The 25864-nt window shown below is 35.5% G+C and overlaps 1 protein-coding gene across 2 annotated transcripts; it reads left to right on the top strand.

The window, feature by feature from the left end:
* The first annotated feature begins 8898 nt into the window (after positions 1–8898).
* LOC136218100 (uncharacterized) lies at positions 8899–20820 on the top strand. Of its 2 annotated transcripts, none has more exons than XM_066004856.1 (7): positions 8899–9188; positions 9384–9457; positions 17868–18387; positions 18516–18636; positions 18757–19044; positions 20074–20181; positions 20262–20820. In XM_066004856.1, exons 3-7 carry the CDS (start codon positions 17879–17881, stop codon positions 20604–20606), a joined length of 1371 nt encoding a protein of 456 aa, XP_065860928.1. In that variant the 5' UTR covers positions 8899–9188; positions 9384–9457; positions 17868–17878; the 3' UTR covers positions 20607–20820. The 2 variants fall into 2 exon arrangements, with proteins under 2 accessions (XP_065860928.1, XP_065860927.1); XM_066004855.1 differs by having other exon boundaries at positions 8900–9188; positions 17877–18387.
* The last annotated feature ends 5044 nt before the right edge of the window (positions 20821–25864 follow it).

The raw sequence follows: 25864 nt of genomic DNA on the forward strand, positions 1-25864 counted from the left end.
GTAGCTATGTTCAAGGTAAGGTGTCTAAATGAGTGCTAGTCACTCTTATTTATACATCAAGCTAGGGGTAGAATTGTAACTTCACAAGGTACAAGTATGGAGCAACATTATTTGGTGCAGAAATCCCATGATACGCCCCGCGTAAGGTGAGGCACGCCCCGCGTATATGCCCATTCCGTCAGAAATCTCCTGCATGTGGACCAATTCCGTGTCTTATTGTCTCAAACACGCCCCGCGTAGCTAAAGTACGCCCCGCGTGTTTGAGTCTCTGAAGTTTTATTGCTTGAATTGGAGCTTTTACACCGTGCGTAGTTGAAGTACGCCCCGCGTAAAAGAGTTGACTCAAGGAGACAGTGCACTCTGACTTTCAGGATTAGGCCAATCATTTTCGACATATGTCATACGCCTCGCGTAAGGTGTCATACGCCCCGCGTATGCTGAGTCAGTTCTACGTGGTGTCTGCGGATAAGGCAATTATTCTTGACACCATATTTTACACCCCGCGTATAGGATGATACGCCCCGCGTATTTGAGTAGATTTTCACTCCTTGCTCGTACCTGAAATACAAATCTTGAGAACCGAGTTAGCTTGACGTTTTTATTTCCTAAACTAATAAAAAACGAGGGAAATTAGCTAGAAGCACAGACTTTATTCTTATTTCGCTATTTTATTAAAAACACTCTTTTTTTATAATTAAACTTATTTATTTCTTCTAAAATTAAACCGTAAATCACGCTAAAAGATAGGGGTAAAATACCCCTATCATTAGCAAGTGCATCTGGCAACTGATTTGCTAAATTTTGAAGATGAATTATTTACAATCCTTTGTTTTGGGATCTATGTGAGAAAGTGATGAAACTTCTCATGTTATTATCTTTTTCACATTTTTGCATGAGTAATGGTCTAACAATTAATTGCATATGTTTGATAAATGATTCTGCTAAAACCATTTTGTGTATGAACATGGGTTATAGGATGTTCAACAATTATTGCAAGTGACATGCAATAATCATTAAATGTTTAGGATGTGAATCACCAACATTATCAAGACGAATTATCTTAATTAGATAATCAGGAAACTGTGCACTTAATCTGATGATTTGAGCAAGTAATCTCGCAAAAGCCATATTGTATGATGATAATAAACATACATGTGACCATCAAGTAAAAGCATCAATTAAAACCATAAAATACCTAAATGGTCCATATGGTGGATGAATAGGTCCACATATATCGCCTTGAAGGTGTTCTAAAAATGTTGGTGATTCAATATCAATCTTACCCTTCAATTGCTTTATAATTAATTTTCCTTTCGAATAAACAGCAGAAAAAACTTTCATTTTTTTTGAAGAATCTTCTAGATCTTTAATGGATGCTCATGTGCATTTTTTATAATTTTTCTCATCTTTGTAAAATCAGGATGACAGTCGATCATGCCAAATCTTATAAGCATTTGAATATGTAAACTTCTAGTTTACTGTAAGGTTTGCTTCAATTATATTGATGAATGTGAAATATAAACTAGAGGATAAAGTATTATATTTTTATAGTACACATTTCTCCCCTAAAATTATATTTGTAACATAAAGATATTCTTGATTGTCTTTACTTATAGCCTCAATATGATATCCATTTTTGCGAATATCTTTAAAGCCTAACAAATTTCTGATTTTGGGAAAATTAATGCATTATTTATAATAAACTTTATTCCTCTTGGTAAGATTACAATGGCTCTGCCGGAGCCTTCAATTAATTTTGTGTTACTAGATATTGTAGTAACAACTGTTTCTCCTTTTCTTAATAAAGAAAAATGTTTTACATCTTTAAGAATAATGCGTGTAGTAGAACTATCCACAAAACATATACCAGTTTCATTTATCTGAAGTCAATTAATACTGAGGAAGAATTTATGTTCTTCATTGAAGAAAATAAGAACATATTATTCTCGATTCAGAATAAAAAAAATTACATGAAAAAACAATAAATTAATAGCATAAAGTAAGACTATAAATAAAACCCATGACATTAATTATCTTTTCGGTGGGTGCGGGATTAAAGAAATCTGCCATATCCAAATGAGATATATCAACTGGCTCATTTTTATTAAAGACGCAATTAGTTTGAACATTTGTGTCTTTCTTCTTCACTGATGCTTGATAAAGTAAAACTAGATGCTTTACCGTACGACAAGTACGTGACCAATGAGTGGTCATACCACAATAGTAGCATGAAGTTTCATTTCCATTTGAACTTTGATTTAAACTCTCACTCTGATGGGTAAATTTCATCAATGGTATACAACATTTGACTCATTTCACACTTTGGTGTACAACTTTCATTTTGTCTCACTAATATGTATGACCTTACTGGTGACCTCCCAATATGGTGTATAACAGGTAAAAATAATCGGTCAACGTGCCACGTCAGCGGTTTGACCGATAAAAGAAGTCAAATATTGACTCACCATATATGCAATTACTAAAATATCCCCATTTGGGTTTTTTCCCTAAAATTACTCTCTCTCTCTCTCTCTCTCAAACCCTTTTGATATAAATCCACCATTGCCAACTCTTCAATTCTTCGATCAACTCTTCAACTCGTAACACGACCTCCAACTTCAGCAAGATTTTATTTGCCAAAACTCACTCAACCAGCAGAGCAGAAAAAACTTCCAATCTAAATAAAATACAGATTAGCTGGACTGGTATGGTATTCAGTGGGTAGCATCTCAATACTCAAGTAAAGAAAACAAATTGGAAGAAAAAGAGGAATGGATTATTAATCATGGTGATTTTAATCGATTGTTCATGAACGGAGATAGCGCCGGAGCCAATATTGCTCATAATATAGTAATGCAAATTGGATCTAAAAGAATGAAAAATGATGTTAAACTTCTAGGTTTTTTTATCTTACTCATCCTTACTTTTGGGGATCGAAGGCGATTGGATTGGAATCAGATGTAGACCGGGAGTAGCTTTTTCTATGTAGATTTTGGTTGTTTTTATATCCATCTGTAGCTGGTGGAATTGATAGTGTTGACTCTTGTTGCCGCTGGAGGTCCGTCATTGGCACGTTTCCTGGCTGTAGGTTGCTAATAAATGAATTAGAGAAATTGCTAATAAGTGAATAATAAGATCATGCTTTTCATATTCTTAAATTTGTAACTAAGAAAGCTAACAATTTGATTCTTTTGCTTGAATCCGGAACAAAATAGGAAGTAACTCTAAATTCCAGAACTTTTTATTCTTAGAGAGAGAGAGGGTTAGAGAGAGAAAGTGAAAGATGGAGAAGAGGAGTTGTATAAGGGTATTTTGGTAAATGTATGAGTATCGATGGTATTTTAGTAATTGTATTTGTGGTGGGTCAATATTTGACTTTTTAACTGGTCAAACTACTAACGTGGCGTGTTGACTTTAAGTTGACCGGTTATTTTTACATGCTATACACCATATTGGGAGGTCACCTATAAGGTCGTATATATTAGTGGGACAAAATTAAGGTTGTACACCAAAATGTGAAATGGGATAAAGGTTGTACACTATCGATGAAATTTACCCTCACTCTTTTTTTTATCTTAATGGAGGGGACGAAACCCCGGAACACAACAAAGAACAAGCTAAGTGATACTAGTCATCCTAGGAAGACAAGTACCACAAATATCAGAAAATAAGATATCCAGGATGCCTGCAGGGGGCACCTCACACTCGTGAAGACCCAGGGGTAAACTTCATGCACAATTCGCCATCCAGTCCACGGCATGGTTACCTTCGCGGAGAACATGAATCAACCTAACCTCTTCCCAATCCTATCTTAACAATCTTTGACACTCATCAATCAGCCAAAAGAACCTATGCCTATGATCCTTACCATTCTTCACCAAATCCACAACTACAAGCGAGTCCATTTCAAATACAACTCTACGGAAATGTCTATCCCAAGAAAACTTCAACCCGAAGTACAGACCCCATAGCTCCGCAAGCACAGCACTGAAAATACCTAAGTTAACAGAGAACCCTCCTACCCAAACTCCATTCTCACTCTGATTATTCTTTTTTATCAAATTTATCAATTTGATTTTTCCACTTCTGGTGCGAATTGTTATTTTTATTATTATTAGTGTCATAGTTATAACCACGATCATGTCCATTGTTATTATTTTCATTATTATATGACATTATCAATTGAACTTCTTTTAAATAAAAAATATAAATTATGTAGGCTCTTTAAAGCCTAAATATTATTAATATATGTATATTTTTTTATTATATATATAATAAAAAAATTTGGGCCCTATCTAATTTTGTGCCCTAGACGAGCACACTCCTGGCCTAGGCCTAAGGCCGGCCTGCATGTCGGTCATGGAAGCAAACATACCAGTCGCTAAAAATGTCGTCGATAGCAGGGATGGAGACGATTGTACGAGTTGAGAGAATAAGGAAAGAGAGACGGTAAGGTGAGATGATGAGAGAGGAGATGAGATCTAAGAGAAAGGTAATGATGAATAAATAAAAATAAAAAGATGTAAATACCCCTATGAAAATTTCACAAAGCTTGCCAACTCACAATTTTTTAACAGCATTACTAACGAAGTAAATCTCAAGTATTTGTTTGTCAACTTGTAAACTGTGTTTGCAAATCGGTCAAATCATATAGTTTATTTTTGCAGTTTTTTAATCCCCCCATAACCTAACTTGCAAATTGCAAATTATAATCAAACACAACAACGAACAACCCTACGACCATACATATCTGCATGCCACTACTCTACTCATCGTTATCGGTCCTCGTCATCAGCCATTAGTTGTCGCCTCTCTGCTCATCGCTATAAATGTTATGAAAAATTTATTATTAAATATTTGAGCATCGACTCATTCAAAGTCCCGATCCTCCACTACACACCCTAATATATCTCGGGTTAATTACAATCATGATCCTTTAAGTATCAAGAATAGAACACTAATGCCAAATTTCATCACTGGTGTACAACTTTTGCCCAATTTCACACTTTGGTGTACAACCTTCAATTTGTCTCACTAATATATACGAACTTATAAGTGACTTCTCACTTTGGTGTACAACAGGTAAAAATGACCGGTCAACCCTGCCATATCACCCTTTTTCAACTCATTTCTTAAAAAATTAGAGACTAACTTTACATTCAACTACTATCATACCCTCTCCTTCATCATACTTCCTAAATTTATCTCTCTAACTCTAAAACTCCTCATTTCTCTCTATCTCGGGAAATTATAAGAAGGTTTAGGTATTCAAACTCAAAAGAATACCTTTCATTTTTTAACACGTGCTGCTTGAAATTTTTTAATTAATTATTTTAAAGCACCAAATAAAAAGATCAAGTAGAAACGCGTTCTCCATCTACAGCTTCTCCGCCGATCAAGTGCCATCAATAAACTGCATATCAGGAAAAGTCAATAACTCTAGATTGATCGTTCATTATTTGGTTTCGGAAGCACGCGAAGCATCTCGAACAAAAAAGAACAAAGAAGGTATTTTAGTGAAAAATCCATCCTTATTATTGATGTTTATGAAACATCCATATATAAAGTCTCACATCCTATTTCTGACTGTCTATGAAAAGTCCAGAAATAAAAAATAATGCTTTTCATATAGGCCAAAACTTGAGTATCAGTTTCTTTGGGTTGGTGATCTATTTGGCGCCAATAACTGAATCATTGGGATTAAGGAATTTTTTGGTTGAAATTTCGTTTCTTATATATGGTAAGTAGTTATTCTGATTTCTTGTGTAGCACATGATCAGCGGTGGTGGACTTAATCGGTGGTGACTGTGGAAGAGAACATGAAGGTGAAGATGGAGAATACGTTTGGGTGTTTTTTTTTAATTGTTTTTTTTTATAGATCATTGGAAGTGGTAGTTCTAGTATCCACGCCAATCATTAAAGAGAGAGAAAGAGTTTATAGAGAGAGAAAGGAGTTAGAGAGAAAGAAATTTGAAGAGAGAGAAAGAAATGGAGAGGAGAAGATTAATAGATAGAAAAATAAAGGTATAGAAGTAATTTTATATTAAGTGGTTGAATTTTTTTACCTTTTTTACTAGTAAAAGCTGAGTTGGCGCGTTGATTGAGTGTTGACCGGTCATTTTTACCTGTTGTACATCAAAGTGGAAGGTCACCTATAAGTTCGTATATATTAGTGAGACAAATTGAAGGTTGTACACCAAAGTGTGAAATGGGGCAAATGTTGTACATCATTGATGAAATTTACCTCACTAATGCCACAAAACTTAATTTCTTAACATCAAAATCATTCAACTCTGTATTTAATTTAGGGTTAATTACAAATAACTATCCCATGGTTTGGCCGATTTGCAGACCGGTACCTGTGGTATTTTTTTTTGCAAACACAACCTTATAGTTGCAAAATTTTAAATGTTTTTTTTTACTTTGCCAAATTTGGCCGATAACGACCTCAAAATCAAAATTCTCAAAAAGTAAAGTTGTTTATTATCATAATTACTATGGAGCCACATTTTTAATTTTTCAAAATCATCATTTTTGGAGTTTTCTCTCTCTAAACATTATCTTTCTCTCTCATAAAAAAACAACACCTAAATGACCTTAAACCTAAAAAGTTGAAGAATTAAAATTGCTTAAAATATCATTTAACTCTTGAAATTTTTCATTTCGAGGTTGTTATCGACCAATTTCTGACAAAGTGAACTCAAATGCAAAATTTTGCAAACCACGTGGTTGCGTTTGCAAAAAAAAAAAACCCACAGGTACCGGTCTGCAAATCAGCCAAATCACATGGTAGTTATTTGTAATTAACCTTTTAATTTATCATGTAATCCTTTTGTCTAGATTCTGACAATAACAATCACCAAATAAGACATGTATAGGGGCGAATGCATGATACAATTATGAGAGGGGCCAAAATTTTAATAGTTTTTTTTTATCACATCTAATAAAGAAAATAAAGTCTTTTATATTATTAATAATGTATCAAAATAGAGACAATCACTCTTTCAAATCAGGAAAATAGGTTGCCATTCAAGTGAATTCACATCATAGTTTTCATTCATTTCAATTCTTGGAGATTTTGTAGCATGACTTTCAGAATTCAAATGATTGGAATCAATATTAGGAAGATTGGAGTCTCGATCAAAAGGTTCAAAATTTTCAGCATTCTTTCTTTTGAAAAATGATTCAATTGTAGATTTCCTCATCTATAAAAAAAATACAACAGTAATGAATACTACATTAACAAAAAAAAATCCACAATTTATAGATAACATAATCTAATATTATATACAATCAAATAGACCACCACCCAGATCTACTAGGAACCACCACACAGGCTCACTAGTACACATATTTTATAAGGTTGTTTCAAGTTTCATTAGCAAAATTTATAAGAAAACACATAAGTAATAAAAAAGAAGTACAAATACATAGTAATTGCAACTCATAAGATCATATATTCATATTATATCCTTCACCTAATGATTTACATTAAATTTTAAACTTAAATTCGTCTGAAACATGGTTAAATCCAAATTTATTTGACGTAATTAAATAGCAATTTGAAAATAAGAGGTAGAATCTGACATTTACTTGTTCAAAAATCGTTTGCCTGTTGATTATGGGAGGAGTTGAGAGAAATGATTGTTAATTTCAAAATAAAAGGTAAAATGTAGTGTGGAGATAAAAAAAAATTGAACTTGATTTTGTAAGGAGGTGCAAAATTAAGGAAGAAGATGAAAGGAGGGAGAGAGTCACGGTGACGACTGCCCCATGCGACTGCACTTTGTGTAGTTGAGTTCTAGGTTTTGACTTTTGAGATTTTTAATTTTTGAAAAAACGTTTGATACTTCAAAGATTTGTTTGACAATTAAAGTCCAACTAATGGTGGTTGAATTAGAAGTAATCCCTTCATTTATTTTGTCTTTTGTTTGTGCAATTCCAATGATTGTACTTTCTTTTAAGTTTCAAAGTTTCCTTCAAATTAAAAAAAATTAATATAATTTAATTTTAGGTAAAAGAAGATAGAAATCCATTACTAAAACTTATTATTTTATTTATTGGAATTACTAAATTTAATAATTACTATATGTATGTCAAAATAAAAATGATATGCGAAGAGACTATTATACTTGAAAAATAAAAAAATTTGTTGGCCTAACGGAGGGGCCAACTAAAAATCTTCACTACAAGAAAATAACAGTTTACCAACGACAATTTACTAACGACACATATATCGCTAGTACTATCCACGACATACCTACGATTTAAATACAAATTCATTTAACCAAGATTATGAACGAATATACCCATAATATGCAAATGACTTACCAACGACGTGTTTTACCAACGACTTTTATCGTTAGAAATTCCAATGACAATATGTGGTAATGCTAAGTCGTTGGTATTAGAGAGAACATTCTAACGGTATACCTCCAAAATTCTAGAACTATATGAAAAAATAAAATTAAGGGTCAAAATAGTCCTTAAATTTGGCACAAATGATCAATTTAGCCAAAATCAAAATTTAGTGATTAACTTAGTTCTCAAGTTTGCAATTTTTGACAAATTAACGTAGATATAACTAATTTTGATACTAAATTTTTTATAAAACTTGATCTAATTTGTCAAAATTTAGCAATTTAAAGGTTCTAGATAAATTTTATTTTGGGCTAAATTGATCTTAATCACTATGTTTAAGGATCATTTTGACTTTTAATTTCAAAAAAATAGCAACAATTTAATAAAGACATAAAAAAATACTATAAATTTTTGTTTTCCCTCTCTTTTTCTAAAATTCCCTCTATTTCATTTTACTTTTCCCTCCCATTATTTTTACTTTCACCTTTTCTCCCTCTTTTAACTTTTTAACTTTTAGTGAAGGACTCCCTCACTTTTCCCTGAAAAGAAACTCGTCTCTCTCTCCAAAATCTTCTACGTCAGCGGTCTTCTTTCCCTCTCTTTTGCTCATCTTTCCCATTCCATTTACGCCTAAAGCCCTAATTTCTAGCAGAAAGGGAGTATCGCTAATGGCTTCAGACTATTCTTAATTCTTAAATTAGACTTCATCTAAAACCTATCAGCTTCTTCTAAAACCTACCTCTCTATTGCGCCATAGTCACCACCACCTAGCGGTTCCTTGTCCTTTCTAGCGCTTCAATTTCTGCAAATCACAAATTCATTCTCATGTAAGCGTTTAATTTTTCCTCTTTATAATTTTAATACTCAGACATATATTGATAGGATTTATGCACAGTGTTGGGTTGTAGTCTTAGAGTTGTGTTTATATATTTGGCTCTATGTTTAATTGAATGTTTCTTGCTCTGATTCCTCATGTTTTCTTGAGTTTTAGTTTTGAAACTGATTCCTCTCACACTTTTCAGTTTGAGTTCGAGCAATCCCGGTGTAAAAAGCAAGTTGTTCAACTCCAATTCCACTAACAACCCAAGGCTTCACGGTAATTAAATTTCCTTTGCTGCATTACATAGTTCTGAGTTGTGGTTTTACTTATTTGCTGCATTGTCCATAATGGCGATGAATCTTGAATTTTTGGTTAATGTTTCTTGGATCTAAAGGCTTGGGCTTTTTGTTGTTTATTACTTTCTTAAAGCAACATAATCCCATGTCCATATCTCCTGAACACATGCATGCCAGCCTGCACATAAATTCACACATGTTTCCAAATTCAAATTGGGGATATAAATAGGTACTTAATAACATAGTAGCTTTTAAGGAGATATAAAGAAGTGTACCCTTTGTATCTGGCTTTAGCTTTGATGACATAGTAGTAATGAGAAGAAAGAGGAAGATCAAGAATAGGAAGAAAGCAAAGTTTGTTAGCAATAATAGTATCTTGATAATCAGATGAATGAACAACATTAAGGATTTTGTCCTGAGGGAAAGGCAATTTCTTAACCCTACTCCTCTTACAAGCACCAAAACCATAAGTATCATCAGCTTTAGGTTCTTCATTTGTAGTAACCAAATAACCAGTAAAAGGACCTTCATGTGGCTCTGCTGCAAGTGCAGAAGGGTGTTTTTTGTATAAGGAGAGAGGCCTTATCACATACATGATTGATCAATGCTTCAGAAATTTAGGAAAAGGATGAGCTTGAGACCGATTTAAACAGATTGTTGCCTTATCAATTAAGTTTTAATTATTGCAGTGTTGCATAATAAAAGGTTTGATTGGAGAACTTATGACATAAAGCTAGGCCTTGTATGATAAAGATATACAAGATAGAAGTAATGGTTTTACTTTGTTTTCCACTTTCTTCCAATATGTTTTGCCACAACACTTTGCTTTTATTGTGATAATATTATTTGAATTTTTGATGGATACCTTTCCCTCAATTTTTCAATTTAAATTAGATGACAATTGAGTATGTTTTTTTTTAGTTTTATCTTTTTCTCTTTTGCTTTTGAAAACAATTTTGTATTTTTCAAATGGTATAAATATTTGGAGTTATTTGATTTATTAAGCTATTGATGTTTTTAGATCATTTATTCTTTATTATATTAAGTGCCCAATGACAAAAAAAAATGTTAGTTTTGACCTTCTGACCTTTCCTTTATTATATTAAAGGAATAAATATGTTCAGGGAGTACTCTATTAGAAGCTAGTGGTTAGAAATAGGGATATAGACCTTCTGACCTTTCCTTTAGGACACTAAGGGTTGAAATAGAAAGTAAGAGTTAGGAATTCTAGTCCTTTACCTTTCACTCAGCTAATATAATATATTGACTCTCAGGCTAACAGCTAGGAGTTGGTGCAGCAGGATGTTGAATAGTATAAAAAGATAGCATAGAATCGATGACATAAGGCTCTTGCATTTTAGTAGATAGCTCTGCTTTCTTCCTACATGTCCTTGAAATCAAGTCTGCTCCTCCAGTTTCTGGTCTTGACTTTCTTCAATAAGTAAACTCGAACTCTGGATCTAGGTCCAATATCCCTTAGGGTCCTGGTTCTGCACATTAAGGCCCCTTTAATAGAGTGTACAATAAATCTCACTACACACATCAAAATTGGAGGTCCTAAAATCTATCAATGACATTGGTTTAAACCTATCTTTTGTATTTCATTATTTTTGTTTTTCTGCTTCTCTCTTTTCCTATTACTACTTCTCTCTCTAAGGTTGGAGGTCCTAAAATCTATCATTAACATTAGAATTTCTATGAAATCACACTACTTCCCACATATCTTTTTCAGACCACCGTTTTTCATTTTTTAATCTTCCATAGGGCCCATAAATATTTAAGACAGGGCATAGGCACATTTAACCCTCCTTATTCCTGTTATTTGTTTAAACATATCAGACTCCTACTTACACACAATGAAATCCAAAAAAGCAAAACCCATAACTTCAATTTAGTGATTAATATTGCTGCACTTAAAGCAAATTCCACTTTTACAGCATCACCTCAATACAAAATCACATGCTGCTATAGATCATACCATCTATTTAACTACATTCTTAAACCCTCCCTCAAACACTAACTGGAATTGATATGGAGTTAAAAAATGGGTTCGCCGTTTGTAAGGTTAAACCAAGTGGAGTAGTCAAGGCTCAAAGTTCTACTCAAAAAACTCAAAATGCAGATGTAGCTTACCAAGAAGATGAAGTTGAAGGTCTCAATATTGATGTAACCCAAGCAGATGATCCAGTTCTGAATGATCAAAATGAGGAGTTCGTAGTGCCTATTGATGATGAGGAAAACATCCAATCAGATTTTTCCATAACAGATTCTGAATCCGAAGATCTTCACCTTGATCTTGATCAGATGATATTGAAGTTGATCTAGAAGACGATGAAGATGATTTGGACGATTATAGTGGATAACTTATGCTAAATTGTTATTTATGTGTCATGAACTCAGTAGGCCTAAAATATAGATGGTTAATGAGATCAATTTGTGTTAAAAAAACTTATTGTACTTCATTTACTTGCTAGAATTATTACACTGCGTTTGTGTAAGAAAAAGATTATTATACTGAATTTACGCGCTAGAATTATTAATTGAAACATTTTTTTTGTTATCTTGCTCACAATTTGTATTCTTATAGTTATGATAACACTGGAGAAACTTCTGATCGAATCACGTCCCTGTGAGACGCCGTTGGGATCGGCCGGGGACACTCCGATGCCTAAGTCAGTAGCTGATATGGAAAATAAACTGTATTGACAAGGATGAGAGAACGTAAGAATGAATGTACCTTTTGGTAGCCCTAGATGTAGGCTATTTATAGTTGGAGAATTCGTAACCCCTAGGTGACTAGAAAGTCTCTATTAATGCTCATTTATTGGCGGTTATAAGTTACTCTTAACCTGACGGTTTTGAGAATATTAATGATTCATTTATGGCCGAGACGGCGGCCAGCCGTTATCTGGGAAAGTGGAGAGACTCGCCTTAGAGATCCGCCAGCGGATCTCTTAGAGCTAATCCAGGGAGATCCGCCGGGCGGCTTCTTGTGCTACGTGGCACACTTTAGGCAATTATCTCTTTTGGTCCTTGTGATAATATCTCGATGTTATCAGAAGCCCCCCTCAAAATGCCTTTAAAGTCCTTCAGGGCTTTTGGGTCCTCTGCGCGTCGTCTTGTGCTTCTGCGAGCATTCTGTTCAATGTTCTTTTATGGCCGACGCGTGTAGTAACATCACAGTTGTGACGGATGATTTTTAAATGGATACTACCAGCCTTTGATTTCGTCTTTTCGTTAGGTTTTGTTCTTTAAGAGATATCTTTACTGGTGGCGAATCTATGGCTGTGGAGGAGGACCCTCAAGCGGCGAGGGCGAAGAAAGGGGGTAACCCTATTTTCTCGATTTTGCTTAGAGATTTTGGTTTGGAGTAGGTGGCCAGCCATACTCCATTGTATGAACCTTTGTGAAGGTTTTGAAGCTGTTCTATTCCTTCTCAGAGGAAGTAAAGCTGCCCAGGGGTTCAATTTGCTACCTATCTTTGAGGTAAAATGATCCGCCCGCAGGACTTATAAATCCTTCTCTGGGAAGGGTATGAGAGTGTAGAGACCTTGCGTCCAAGGATCGTTTTAACTCTATTGGTGACCATGATCCGCCAAGTGGCGGATCTATTGTGAATGTAGAGAACTTGGGATGTTCTCTTTGTGGAATACTGAAATTGCAACAGTAAAAGACGTAAAGTTGATCAACAATGTTTATTGATTGGAAAGACACCTTATTACAGTGAATAGGTCTTTTACAAAGGAGCTTCATTTGATAACCTTTTAACAAGAAAAACCATATGGGATAAAAGCTTGCTAAAGGAAAAAAGAGTACTCAAGACCGTGAGCGCGCTCTATTTTCTGACAAAGTATTTGCGGAGGTTTTGGAGATTCCACGTGCGTGGTAGCGTATTGCCCTCCATATTTTGTATTTTGAATGTGGCTGGTCCAACCTTCTCCACTATCTGGTATGGACCTATCCAATTAATCCCTAACTTGCCTTTGCCTTCTCGAGATTGGATTTTATCAGCTTTGCGAAGCACCAGATCTCCCATCTTTAGATCCACAAGCTTGACATTTTTATCATGATAAGATGCAATCCGCTGTTTATACGCTGCCATACGTACATAGGATTGGTTCCTGCGGTCCTCGACCTGATCTAGGCGGTCCCTTAACCGTTTGCCATTGTCCTCCTCGCAATAAAAGGCCACTCGATCACTGGGGACTTGTATTTCAACTGGGATTACGGCCTCCACTCCATGAGAAAGGGCGAATGGCGTTTCCCCCGTAGCAGTTCTTGGAGTGGTACGATAGGCCCACAAAACACTTGTAAGTTGATCCGCCCATTTTTTGTCGTGTTCTCCTAGCCTTTTCTTTATCCCTTTTACGATTGTTCGGTTGGTTACTTCGGTCATTCCATTGGACTGAGGATAATAAACGGAAGCGAATCTGTTCAGGATGCCCAATCCCTCACAAAAAGCCTTGAATTTGCCACAGTTAAACTGTGTCCTGTTGTCGGTGATAATAGTGTGTGGAATGCCGTATCTTCCCACGATGTCGTCCTTGACAAACTCTATTATCTGCTCCGCTGTAATGGAGGAAACAACCTCGGCTTCCACCCATTTGGTGAAATGGTCCACTGCTACTATTACGTACCTCTTTTGCCGGCGAGTTGGAGGAAATGGGCCAACAATGTCTATTCCCCAGTGGGCGAACGGACGGCCTTCAATAATTGGTTTTTGAATGTGCTTGGTAGTGTGTGACTCATTTGCATGAATCTGGCAACTGTGACAAGATTCTACCAAACTCTGGGCGTCTAACTCGGCTGTGGGCCAGTAGAAACCTGCTAACCTGGATTTTTTCAAAATCGTGGCGGATGCCTCATGCGACCCACAAGATCCCTCGTGTAGTTCCTTAAGGATTTGTTGTCCCTCTTCAGGTAGAATGCACTTCAGCCAAGGATGGCTAAAGGATTTTCTATAGAGACCATCGTTGATCAAGGAGAAATAAGCTGCCCTTCTGATTATCCTTCGTGACTCTTCTTTATCTTCAGGTAATGTTCCGTTTAGCAGATATTGGCGGATGACCGTTCTCCAATCATCTTCTACTGTTGTGAGTAGAGACACTTCCGCAGATACAAATGCCGGAGCCATTTTTACTTCGAAGGGACAGTCCGGATCCGCCCAATTTGCCTCACAAGAAGCCATTTTGGCCAATTGATCCGCCTCCGTATTGGATTCTCTTGGTATGTGAACCAATTCCCATCTGGTTTCTTTAGCTTCGAGGTTATCTAGCAATTTTTTGACTTCTGCTACATATTTGGCCAGAATCTCGTCTTTTACCTCGTAATTCTTGATGACTTGGTTGACCATTAGTTTTGAATCGCTGTAGATCACGATCCGTTCTGGGGTGATCTCTTGAAGTAGACGTAGACCCAATATTAGAGCTTCGTACTCCGCAGCATTGTTAGTGGCATGGAAATTTAGTTTTGCTGCGTACCGCAATTTTATGTAATGGGGACCCTTGATCACAACTCCCACCCCTGCTCCCTCCGCCGATGAAGCCCCGTCGGTATACATCAACCATTCTTCTAACGGAGGTTTGGGATGAGATATCCCCTCATCAGTGAATTCATTCACGAAGTCCGCCAGGACTTGACTTTTCAATGATGACCTGCTTTCATATCTTACATCAAATTCGCCCAGGCGGATCGCCCACTCCATCAACCTTCCCGAAGTGTCCGGCTTCTGTAATACTTTTCTCATTTGTATATTGGTACGAACTATTACTGTATGCGCTTGAAAATATGGCCTAAGGCGAATTGTCGTGGTTACAACAGCCAGTGCCATTTTATCTAGTTTTGAATATCTGATCTCAGCATCTTTCAAAACCTTGCTCACGTAATAAATTGGGAACTGTTGGCCATCCTCCTCCCGTATCATGACCGTGCATACGGCTTTATCCGTGACCGATACATACATGTATAAATCTTCTCCCTTCAAAGGTCGACTCATCATAGGTGGTTCTGTGAGGAACCGCTTGATTCCTTCGAAGGCATTCTGACAATCTTCATTCCACTCGAATGCTTTTTGCTGTTTGATAACTTCGAAAAAAGGCTGACATCTACGGGCTGAGCAAGAAATAAACCTGCCCAAGGCTATAATACGCCCATTAAGGCGTTGTACCTCCTTGATATTCCGGGGCGCTTGCATCTCAAGAACTGCTTTGACTTTGTCAGGATTTGGGCTAACTCCTTTTTCGCTGATCATGAATCCTAAAATTTTTCCATATGTAGCTCCAAAAGTGCATTTCTCGGGATTTAATTTGATGTTGTGGTGTCGCAGTACGCCTAGTACTTCCCTTATATCCTCCGCATGCCTTTCCGCCGTCATGCTTTTAATGATCATGTCATCTACGTAGACGGAATAATTACCGCTTTTATTGTCCGCGAATATCTTGTTCATCATCCTCTGATAGGTAGCTCCCGCGTTCTTGAGCCCGAAGGGCATAACTTTGAAACAATAAGTGGCTTGATGCGTCACGAACGAGGTCTTGATTCTATCCGAGGGCTCCATAGGGATTTGATGATAGCTAGACTTTACGTCAGTAAAGGAATACATTGCGTGACCGGCAGTTCCATCTACAAGCATGTCTATGCACGGTAAAGGATAATTATCTTTGGGGCAAGCTTTATTAAGATCTGTGAAATCGATACACATACGATAAGATCCGCCAGCTTTCTTGACTAGTACGACGTTCGCCAACCACTGGGTATAAAGCACCTCCTCGATGGCATCCGCCTTTTGGAGCTTGGCGATTTCATCCTCAATCACTTTTTGCCTTTCCGGACCATGGTTTCTCCGCTTCTGAGCCACAGGAACCGCATTTTTGTCAATGTTGAGTTTGTGGGTGATCACGTCTGGGCTAATTCCGGGGAGTACTTCATCTTTCCATGCGAAAACATCTTCAGCTTCGCCAAGTACTTTGGTGATTGCGTCTCTGATCTCACCTTGTAGGCTTTTAGCTATCCGCACCTGCTTCCCATCCGCCATAGGGTACATTTCGGTTTCCCCCAAAGCCATCGTCTCATGTTCCTCCTCATCTTCCTCCTTAGATTGAGGGCGAATCATTAAGGATGCGGAGTATGTCTCTTGGGCCTCCTTCTGACAACCTTTGACCATCATGCATCCCTTGACCGTGGGAATGTAGAGTGCTAAATGGCGAATGGAGATAAGAGCTGCAACTCCGGAGATAAAAGGTCGTCCAAGGATAATATTGTAAGCTAATTGTCCGTCTAAGATCGAAAACTCCAAATCTTCTCTCCAAACTTGATCATCCCCGGTAAGCTCGCAATCCAAAGTAACCTGACCTTTCGTCTGAATGGTATGACCAGTGACTCCTAAAATATCGACCACAGTTGGTTCTATCCGGACAGGATCAATCTTGAGTTTGGCGAATGCTCCTCGCGTAATAATGTTACATGAACTTCCCGTATCAATCATTATTCGCCTCATTTCCCAACCTTCAACCATCATGGTGACGACCAGTGCGTCCGCATGGGGTGCAATCTTCTGACCTGCATCTGAAAAAGGGCGGTTTAATGACGTTCTTTCAAGGGTGGTCACCCTTGCCTTTTTTTGCTGTTGGCTGATAACCTGGTCCGCCAGCTATGACGTTAATTATGTCCTTTCTCTTCCTTTTCGTCGAGTCCTCTTTGAGTCTAGCATCAGTGTAGCCATCTTCCTTGTGATATTTATAATAATTCTCATGAGTGGTCATATCTGTGCGACCAGCACTTGGCGGTGTAATTATCAATGATTTAATCCCAGAGGAGAAATTTAGTCTTTCCTCCGTCATGATGTTTCAGTGTGAACGAAAAAATCCTTTATCCGACCAAGGATTCCACCTTCACAGCACCAATTGATAACACTGGAGAAACTTCTGATCAAATCACGTCCTTGTGAGACGCCGTTGGGATCGGCCGGGGACACTCCGATGCCTAAGTCAGTAGCTGATATGGAAAATAAACTGTATTGACAAGGATGAGAGAACGTAAGAATGAATGTACCTTTTGGTAGCCCTAGATGTAGGCTATTTATAGTTGGAGAATTCGTAACCCCTAGGTGACTAGAAAGTCTCTATTAATGCTCATTTATTGGCGGTTATAAGTTACTCTTAACCTGACGGTTTTGAGAATATTAATGATTCATTTATGGCCGAGACGGCGGCCAGCCGTTATCTGGGAAAGTGGAGAGACTCGCCTTAGAGATCCGCCAGCGGATCTCTTAGAGCTAATCCAGGGAGATCCGCCGGGCGGCTTCTTGTGCTACGTGGCACACTTGAGGCAATTATCTCTTTTGGTCCTTGTGATAATATCTCGATGTTATCAAGTTATTATATTTTTTTTAGTTTTTGCAGCGATGGCTCGAGGTAAAGATCGACATAATGGAGGAAGAAATTCTAAAGGTAGAGTAAGTAATACAAGAGCAATGACGAAAGTTGTAGATGTTGCTGGCAATAATGGGTTCACTACACAAGCTATAGTTGCTGATAACAATGGGCCAACTTCACTTCCTATAGATTCTAGTAATAATGGCTCGACTTCTATACCTATAGGTGCTGGTAACAATGGGTCAGCTTCACCTCCTCTATGTGCTAGTAACAATGGGTCGACTTCTATACCTATAGGTGCTGGTAATAATGGGTCAATTTCACAAGCTATGAATGTTAGTAATAATGGGCCAGCTTCACTTCCTACTGCAAATGAACCTGCTACAGAAGAAAGTGTTGATCTTAATTCACATGGAAGTGTTGGAAATGAGACTACAAGTGGTCCAACACCTTCTAACAATCATCCAAGTATGTATGATGCTATTAATGTGAGCCGAACTGTCAATGGACGCAGAGTTATCCAGGTTGTAGCTAATGAGTAAGTATTTCACTAGCTATGTTTCTACTGTATCAGGAAATAATTAGGCATTTTTTTTATGTTTCCATATAGGGAGGAAACATCTTGAGCCTTAATTATGGATCTAACCAAATACTTTTTTTTTGCAGACTATGGCCTAGTTGTGCTCGGCCAATATGGAAAATATTTGAGCTGAAGGTTGATATAAATGGTTGTGCTTGGAAGAAAATATCAACAGAAACGAAGAATTTCTACTTTGAGGAATTTAGAGTATGAAATTTGGATTTAATTAGAACACATGTATTTATATATATATATATATATATATATATATATATATATATATATATTCATGGGTACCTGAATTCTTTTTGTTGTTTAATGTTTCAGAAACGTTTCTATTGGGAGGAGCCCATGGAAGCTTTAGTCAAGAGTGCATGGGAAGCAAAAGCAAAAACACGATACGGAAATATGATTAGTGATGCTAACAAGAAAAGGCAAAGGCTTGATTTCATACCACAAAACATTTGGGATGAATGGCAGAAGTATTTCACTAGTGAGGAATTTCTTCGCATTTCACGAAGGAACACAGAGAATAGAAAAAAAGCAAATGACGGGGCTGGTCCTTCATGCCATACTGGAGGTTCCATTCCTCACGCGGAGCATGCTAAGAGACTTGTGAGTTTTCCAAAATGGATGCTCTTTTCCTTTTCATCTTTAAATATTTCGAAATCACAGAATCCTGTAATTCTGGAATTTTTAAATCACAGAATCCTGTAATTCTAGAAATTACAGAATCACAGAATTCGGCTATTCCTTATAGTAAATTGCAGATAATGGCCTTAATAGGTTTTTTTACCTTGTGCTGGCATATAAGTTTCAGTTTTTTTTTTGTTTGTGTTGCTTATTGAGATGCTTTAGTTAACTGATTTCCAAGCTCTGATAGTTTTGTGCTATTTTTTTTAATTTATTTGGCATTGCTTTCTAGATAAACCAAGTTTGATATTCCAACTGTGTCAAATTTGATATTCATGTCCTTAATAATCACATCCAAGTTGCTCAATACATTCTAGATAAACCTATTCCACTGATAGAAAATAAGGAAGCATGAAAAGGTAGAAGTATCACAAATAAAAGGTTTGACCATCAATGTTAATGTTACAGTTAAAAATTACCATAAGAGCTAACAACATTGTATTTATCTAGAGTTCTATAACAATTTTCATGAGCTGTAAAGGACATTAAAGCAAAGACCTCGTGTTTTCTATTTGTCAAATTTGAGTATATGATGCCGTTAAACTCTTGTGTTCTCTATTTGTCAAATTTCAGTCTCTACAATTGCAATTAAGCTGTCAAACTCTTGTGTAAATTGCTTATAAGTTTCAGTTTTTTTTGTTTGTGTTGCTTATTGAGATGCTTTAGTTAACTGATTTCCAAGCTCTGATAGTTTTGTGCTATTTTTTTTAATTTATTTGGCATTGCTTTCTAGGTTGTTTGGATTTGAAATAGAAAAAACATTGAAAGCAGCTTCCATGTTCCAGCTTCCAGATTTTTTATTCACCCATATTGCACATTTCCTATCTTATTCTTGTGATAAAGAAACTTATGTATGTTAGATTCAAATTTATCATGTGATTGAGTGCTCTGATCAATTATGTAGTTAAGAAAATCTCTTTCCACATTAACATGTATATGTTTATTATGTAGTCAAAAAAGTTAGGTCGATATCCTACCTTTCATGAGCTTTTCACAGAGTTACACACTCGAAAGCATGATGGAGTAACGTTTGTAGATGATAAAGCAAGTGAAGTTAATGTAAGTAATCTCATAGACATGATGATGCTACACTTATCCATATCATTTTTTATAACTAAATGAAATTTCAATGTTTACAGGAACGCGTGATTAATTTACGTGGACATCGATTGGAGCAACAAGAGACTTTAGAGGAGATAGATGAGAGTGAGATCTTTGTGGAGGCTGTTGCTGGAAAAAGGAGTGATCGCATCTATGGAATTGGATCACTAGGAAATTTATATTGCCATAATGGATGCTCTACTTCTGCAGCTCCATCTTCATCTACTCAATATAGTCCTGCAGTAGAGCAACAAGTTCAACAATTGGTAGAAAAGAAGGTAAATGAGGTGTTAGATGAACGGGTAGAGAGTCGATTTAGAGAATTGATGAAACAAATGTTTCCTAATCAAGATATTCCACCATTTCCACCCCCACCTAATTAACTTTGTTGTTTCTTGATATTTTTTTGCCTTAACTCCAAAATTAGCTAGTTATACTAGTTAGGTGGTGATCTTTTGAAATACTTTCATTAGTCTAGTTTGTTCACTAGTTATGTGGTGATCTTTTGAAATACTTTCATTGGTCTATTTTGTTCACTAGTTATGTGGTGATACATTATCTAGTTAAAATTAATGGCATAGGTAGCTTGACCGACTAGATACTCGATTGTCTAATTTATCTATTATGCTTTTGATTATTATTTTGGAAATATATTTAGTATTGAGATATATATTGATCGACTTATATATTTTGCATTAAAATAATGTTAGGCATATTTGGAAAAATTTGAGAAATAAAACTAAATTTTTTAATATTTTATTTTATTTTATATATATATATATACTGTCGACGTACCGATAATAGATTTTAAATATATTGCCAATGACAATACCGATGATTATTTTTCAAGCTTTATACTAACGACATACTGACGATTATAAAGATATATTTATATACATTTCCGACGACGTTACAGACGAAATTACTTTTGTGCCAAAATATATCCTCGACATTAACAACGACATTCCGTCTAAATGTTATTGGCGCCAATAAATTGGCGCTATATTTTGGTTAGATTTTAACGATGACTTACCGACGACATGAAAATACTTTTCGGCCAAAATATACCTTGGACATTAATGACGACGTACCATCTAAATGTTATTCGCGCCAATAAATTGGCGCCATATTTTTGTTTAATGTTACCGATGACTTACCGATGCCATGATTTTACCGACGACTTAGCAATGACATAAGGCATTACTAGTTAGGAGAAATATCATATGTTTTGATTCTTTTCACAGAGTTTACTGACGACAATGTCGTCGTAAATACCAACGACAATGGATTTGTCGACGGTAATTTTTTTACCAACGGAGCAATTGCCTTGAACGTCTGTTTGGACGGTATGTCGTCGGTAATGCTTTTTACCAACGAAAAAATGATAAATACCTACGACATCGTGGTGTTGGTAAACTGTTTTTTCTTGTGGTGCTTGAGGGGCACCAAAGTTATATACCCATCATACTAATATGAACTTTTGGACGTGCTTGGGGGAGCCACGCCCTCTAGCAATAGTGTCAGTCCGCCCCTCGACACATGGATGACACATATGTTAAAATTTGGCACGTGGATTAAAAAATTCCTTGTTTGGCATTGTTAGGTTATGTTGATGTGAGGACTCGAAAAAGGAGGAATGAATAATGTTAATTTGGTTGAGTTTGGTTACATATTTTTTAATCCATATATTAAAATATGGCTTGCATATCATCTACGTGTATTTTTTTAGTGACTGTTTAGCCAGATTTGGTAAAAAGATTAAGGTAAATTTCAAATAAAACGCCTGTGGTTTCACTAATTTTCAGATAAAGGACTGTGGTTTACTTTTTGTCAAAACGAGGATTGAGGTTTCGCACTTGGATTAATGCTATTAAAACCATCTTTAACGACCTGAAAATGAAAATTTTCAAGAATTAAAGTTGTTCAATATAATATTTTTTATAGAGCTGCATTTTCGATTTTCGAAAATCATCTTTTTTAGAACTTTCTCTCTCTAAACATTAACTTTCTCTCTCTTTACCAAACATCATCTAAATAATCTCAAAATAAAAAAGTTGAAGAATTAAAGTTGTTTAGAATATTGGTAGTTCTTAAAATATGTCATTTTTGAAGTCGTCAATGGTGATTTTAATATTATCAATCGAAAAAGTCTTTATTTTGCTAAAGTTGAAAACCTCAATCCTCGTTTTGACAAAAAGTAAACCATAGTCCTTTATCTGAAAATTAGTGAAACCACAGGGGTTTTATTTGAAATTTACCCAAAAGATTACAAGAGAAATCAAATGTAAAGTTAGATAATTTTAACACTAAGAAATTAAGTTTTGTGGCATTATTGCTTCATTGGTAATATTTAAATGTTCCTTATAATATTTCAAGAACCATTTATGTAATTAACCCAACATTTCCCTTATTTAAGTACAAAATAATATTTAACCTTTTATGAACTTCCTTTTTGGTCAGTTTCTCCCTCTATCTTTCTCCTTTTTCTTATGATCAAACAGTGAGTGTGGAAGGTTGTATGTTTTTTTAATTTTGGTGTTCTCTGTTGTTTTGTTTTCCTTGCTTTCTGTCTATGTTATGCTTAAATGGATTTAAACCTGAATAACATGATGGAAAAGATTAGGCTCTCGGAAAGTGAAGATGTAGTAGTAGATTTGGAAAAAGTTCATGAAATGACCAATATAGAATCTCAAAAGTCGTATTTCGTTGGAAGGATTCTGTTGATAAAGTCGCTTAATCTTAAAGGAATGACGCATGCTTTCTCTCTGACATAGAGGATTAAGGGTTTTTAGTTGAAGGAATTTGGTAATAAACTCTTTGTGTGTGAGTTTGATTCAAGATGAGATATGACCTAAGTTGTTTGTGATGGTCCTTGGCATTTTGAGAGGCAATTAGTTATTTTCAAAATGATCAAAGGGGATGAGCAATTAATTGATATTGAGGCAGAGATAGATACATGTGACTTTTGAATGTGGATTTCAAATATGCCTTTGAGTAGACATGTTGTTGCATCTCTCAAGGTGATTACATCTTGTATTAGTGATGTAACGCCCCCTTTAAATTTTCTTTTATTCAATTAATATTATACCATTGTAAACAACTAAAACGTCACTAAAATGAACACCTATTATAAATATACGGATAAATTAATTGACCAAGCTTTACATCTCAAAACTCAACAATAAGTCTATATTTTAACTATAGACTGCAACGCAATTTAACATACTGACCATCCTGACAGTTGAACCGGTAGTCAATTAATACCTGAAAAGAAAACTAGTGGAGAGTGGGGTGAGCTTGGAGGCTAAATAAGATAGCTAACAACACAACCACACACGCATATAATTCAGTTTACATGCATTTAATAATTAATAGATGACCAAACATCAAATCACAACTTTTACTGTTTATTCATTAACATTTGTTTAAGGGCCCAACTTGCAAAGTAAAAGTATACTCAATGGTTCATCGGTCAATTCAAACTATCACAATCTCAATCACATCTCATCATATTATATACATCAACAGCACAGGATACCATTCCACGCCAAGTATCCCCGCACCATCCTAATGTGTAGCAAAAACAACACAAAGTATCTCCTGCATCCTGAGATACTCCGACACTAGCCCCATGGACAAGTGCCTAACAAATCATATCTCAACTCAACCATATATACCATCAATACGTACACGAATGAACCATTGCATATAACTTTGTCAAGACAAGCCATTACTTATTCTCAATTTCTTTCTTTACCAAATACATCCAACATTCGCTTTCCTCAATAATAATTATTTCATAATATTTAATATCGAACTAATATATATCACGCTCTGGTCACACTCATTAAGAAAATCACAACAGTCACATAGTTTCAACTATCATCAATATTATCACTGATAATAAAAAGACACACGTCATCATTCATTGCATATTCACAAACTTAACACATCAATCAATGAACCACACCAACTACCAATTTAATATTCAAATATAAAGAACATACAAATGAATATAATTAGATATATAATTAACCACTTACCTGATAAAAATTTCAATAGCGAAATCAAGCTCCAGTTCTTGACCGTTAACTCTCTATGCTTTAATTATCTTAATCTTTTTTGTCCTCAAAATAAATTGTTGCCCAATTCTTGGAATTTTCATCATTGAATACATGTAGTTTTTATCCTTTGATTTGGTGCGGCTGCCTCCTCCCAAAAATAATCATAATCTTTAGGTTTTCTTTAAATATCTAAATATATAGAAAATAGTGTTTTGATATGCTTAAAATTGCAAAATCATTATTTTGTATACTATTGATTTAATAGTATTTAAATTAGTTGAGATTTTACTTGAAAATAGTGTTTTTGTATCCTTAAAATTACAAAATCGTTATTTTATATACAATTGATTTAATAATATTCAAATAAATTGAGATTTTACTTTAACCTCCTTATTTCAATTCTTAATATATATTTAGTACCTTTTTATTATTCAACTTTTAACTATTTAAAAATAATAATTATACTTTTACACCACTATAATTAACAATAATATTCTTATAATTTATATACATAAATATAACAACCACTTATATAAATTATTTTGCGGGCGTTACAAGTGAAGTTTTGGAGTTCGATGTTAATGGTGTTGGTTCATAGAGCAGTCTTATATAGGTTAGAGTGTGTGTCAACACAAAGAAGGCTCTTATATGTGGTGTAAAAATAAAAAATGGAAGAGGAATTGTTGTTTAGGTATCATTTCGATATGAAAAACTTCTAAATTTTTAATACTGGTGTGGTTTTCTATGACATATGTATGAAAAGTGTCAAGATGTGCTTGAAGATGTTGATTGGTCATATAGATAAGTTTTACATGCATCTCCTCAGCGGATGAAATTAGTTAAACTAGATCCAAATTGTAATATTATAATTGATAATCCTTTTGATAGTAGGCGGTTGTGTAAAAAGTTAAATTACTTGGTGGTTGGGAGTGATTATGGAATGATTGGATCTTCATTGCCTAATTTGGCGAATAGTATGGATTTTGGCGATTCAAATACAATAAGAAGCGATCTTAGGAAAGGTATTATGCAAAATATGGTAAGTGGGGGCCCCATTGTGAAACATAATAATGTTGAAGATTCTTTGATTATTGTTCAGGGGCTAGGCATCCATCATCAAAGGCGTTGGCTTCAAGTGGATTAGGTATATCCAACAAGTTCTCTAATAAATCTTCTCTTCACAAGCATGATTGTAATGCTTTAACCAAAGCATATGAGAAAACGGTTGGTGTGCACCTGCTAGATGTTGGTACTTTAGCCGACAATGATAAAGGATTGACCAATGCATGTACAGAGTCTTATGCAAACCCTATTACATCCTCATGTTTTTGCAATCCAGTCTTTGAAAGTATGTTCCATTCGGCTGTTTGAAGGAAAAAAATTGCTAAATGCCAATGGTTCAACTAAAGGGCATTGGAAACATCTTACACGTACCCTGCAAAACAATGGTGTTGCTTCGACTGCTGGTGTTGGGGAAAGTTTAATGAAGGATCAGGGTAAATGAAAGATCCCTTTGGTTGAGGATGTTCATGATATAGAGTGTAATGATAAAGGATATGAAAAGAAGGTTTGTGTGC

Source organism: Euphorbia lathyris, chromosome 2 (genome assembly GCF_963576675.1).
Source record: "Euphorbia lathyris chromosome 2, ddEupLath1.1, whole genome shotgun sequence".
Lineage (NCBI taxonomy): Eukaryota > Viridiplantae > Streptophyta > Magnoliopsida > Malpighiales > Euphorbiaceae > Euphorbia > Euphorbia lathyris.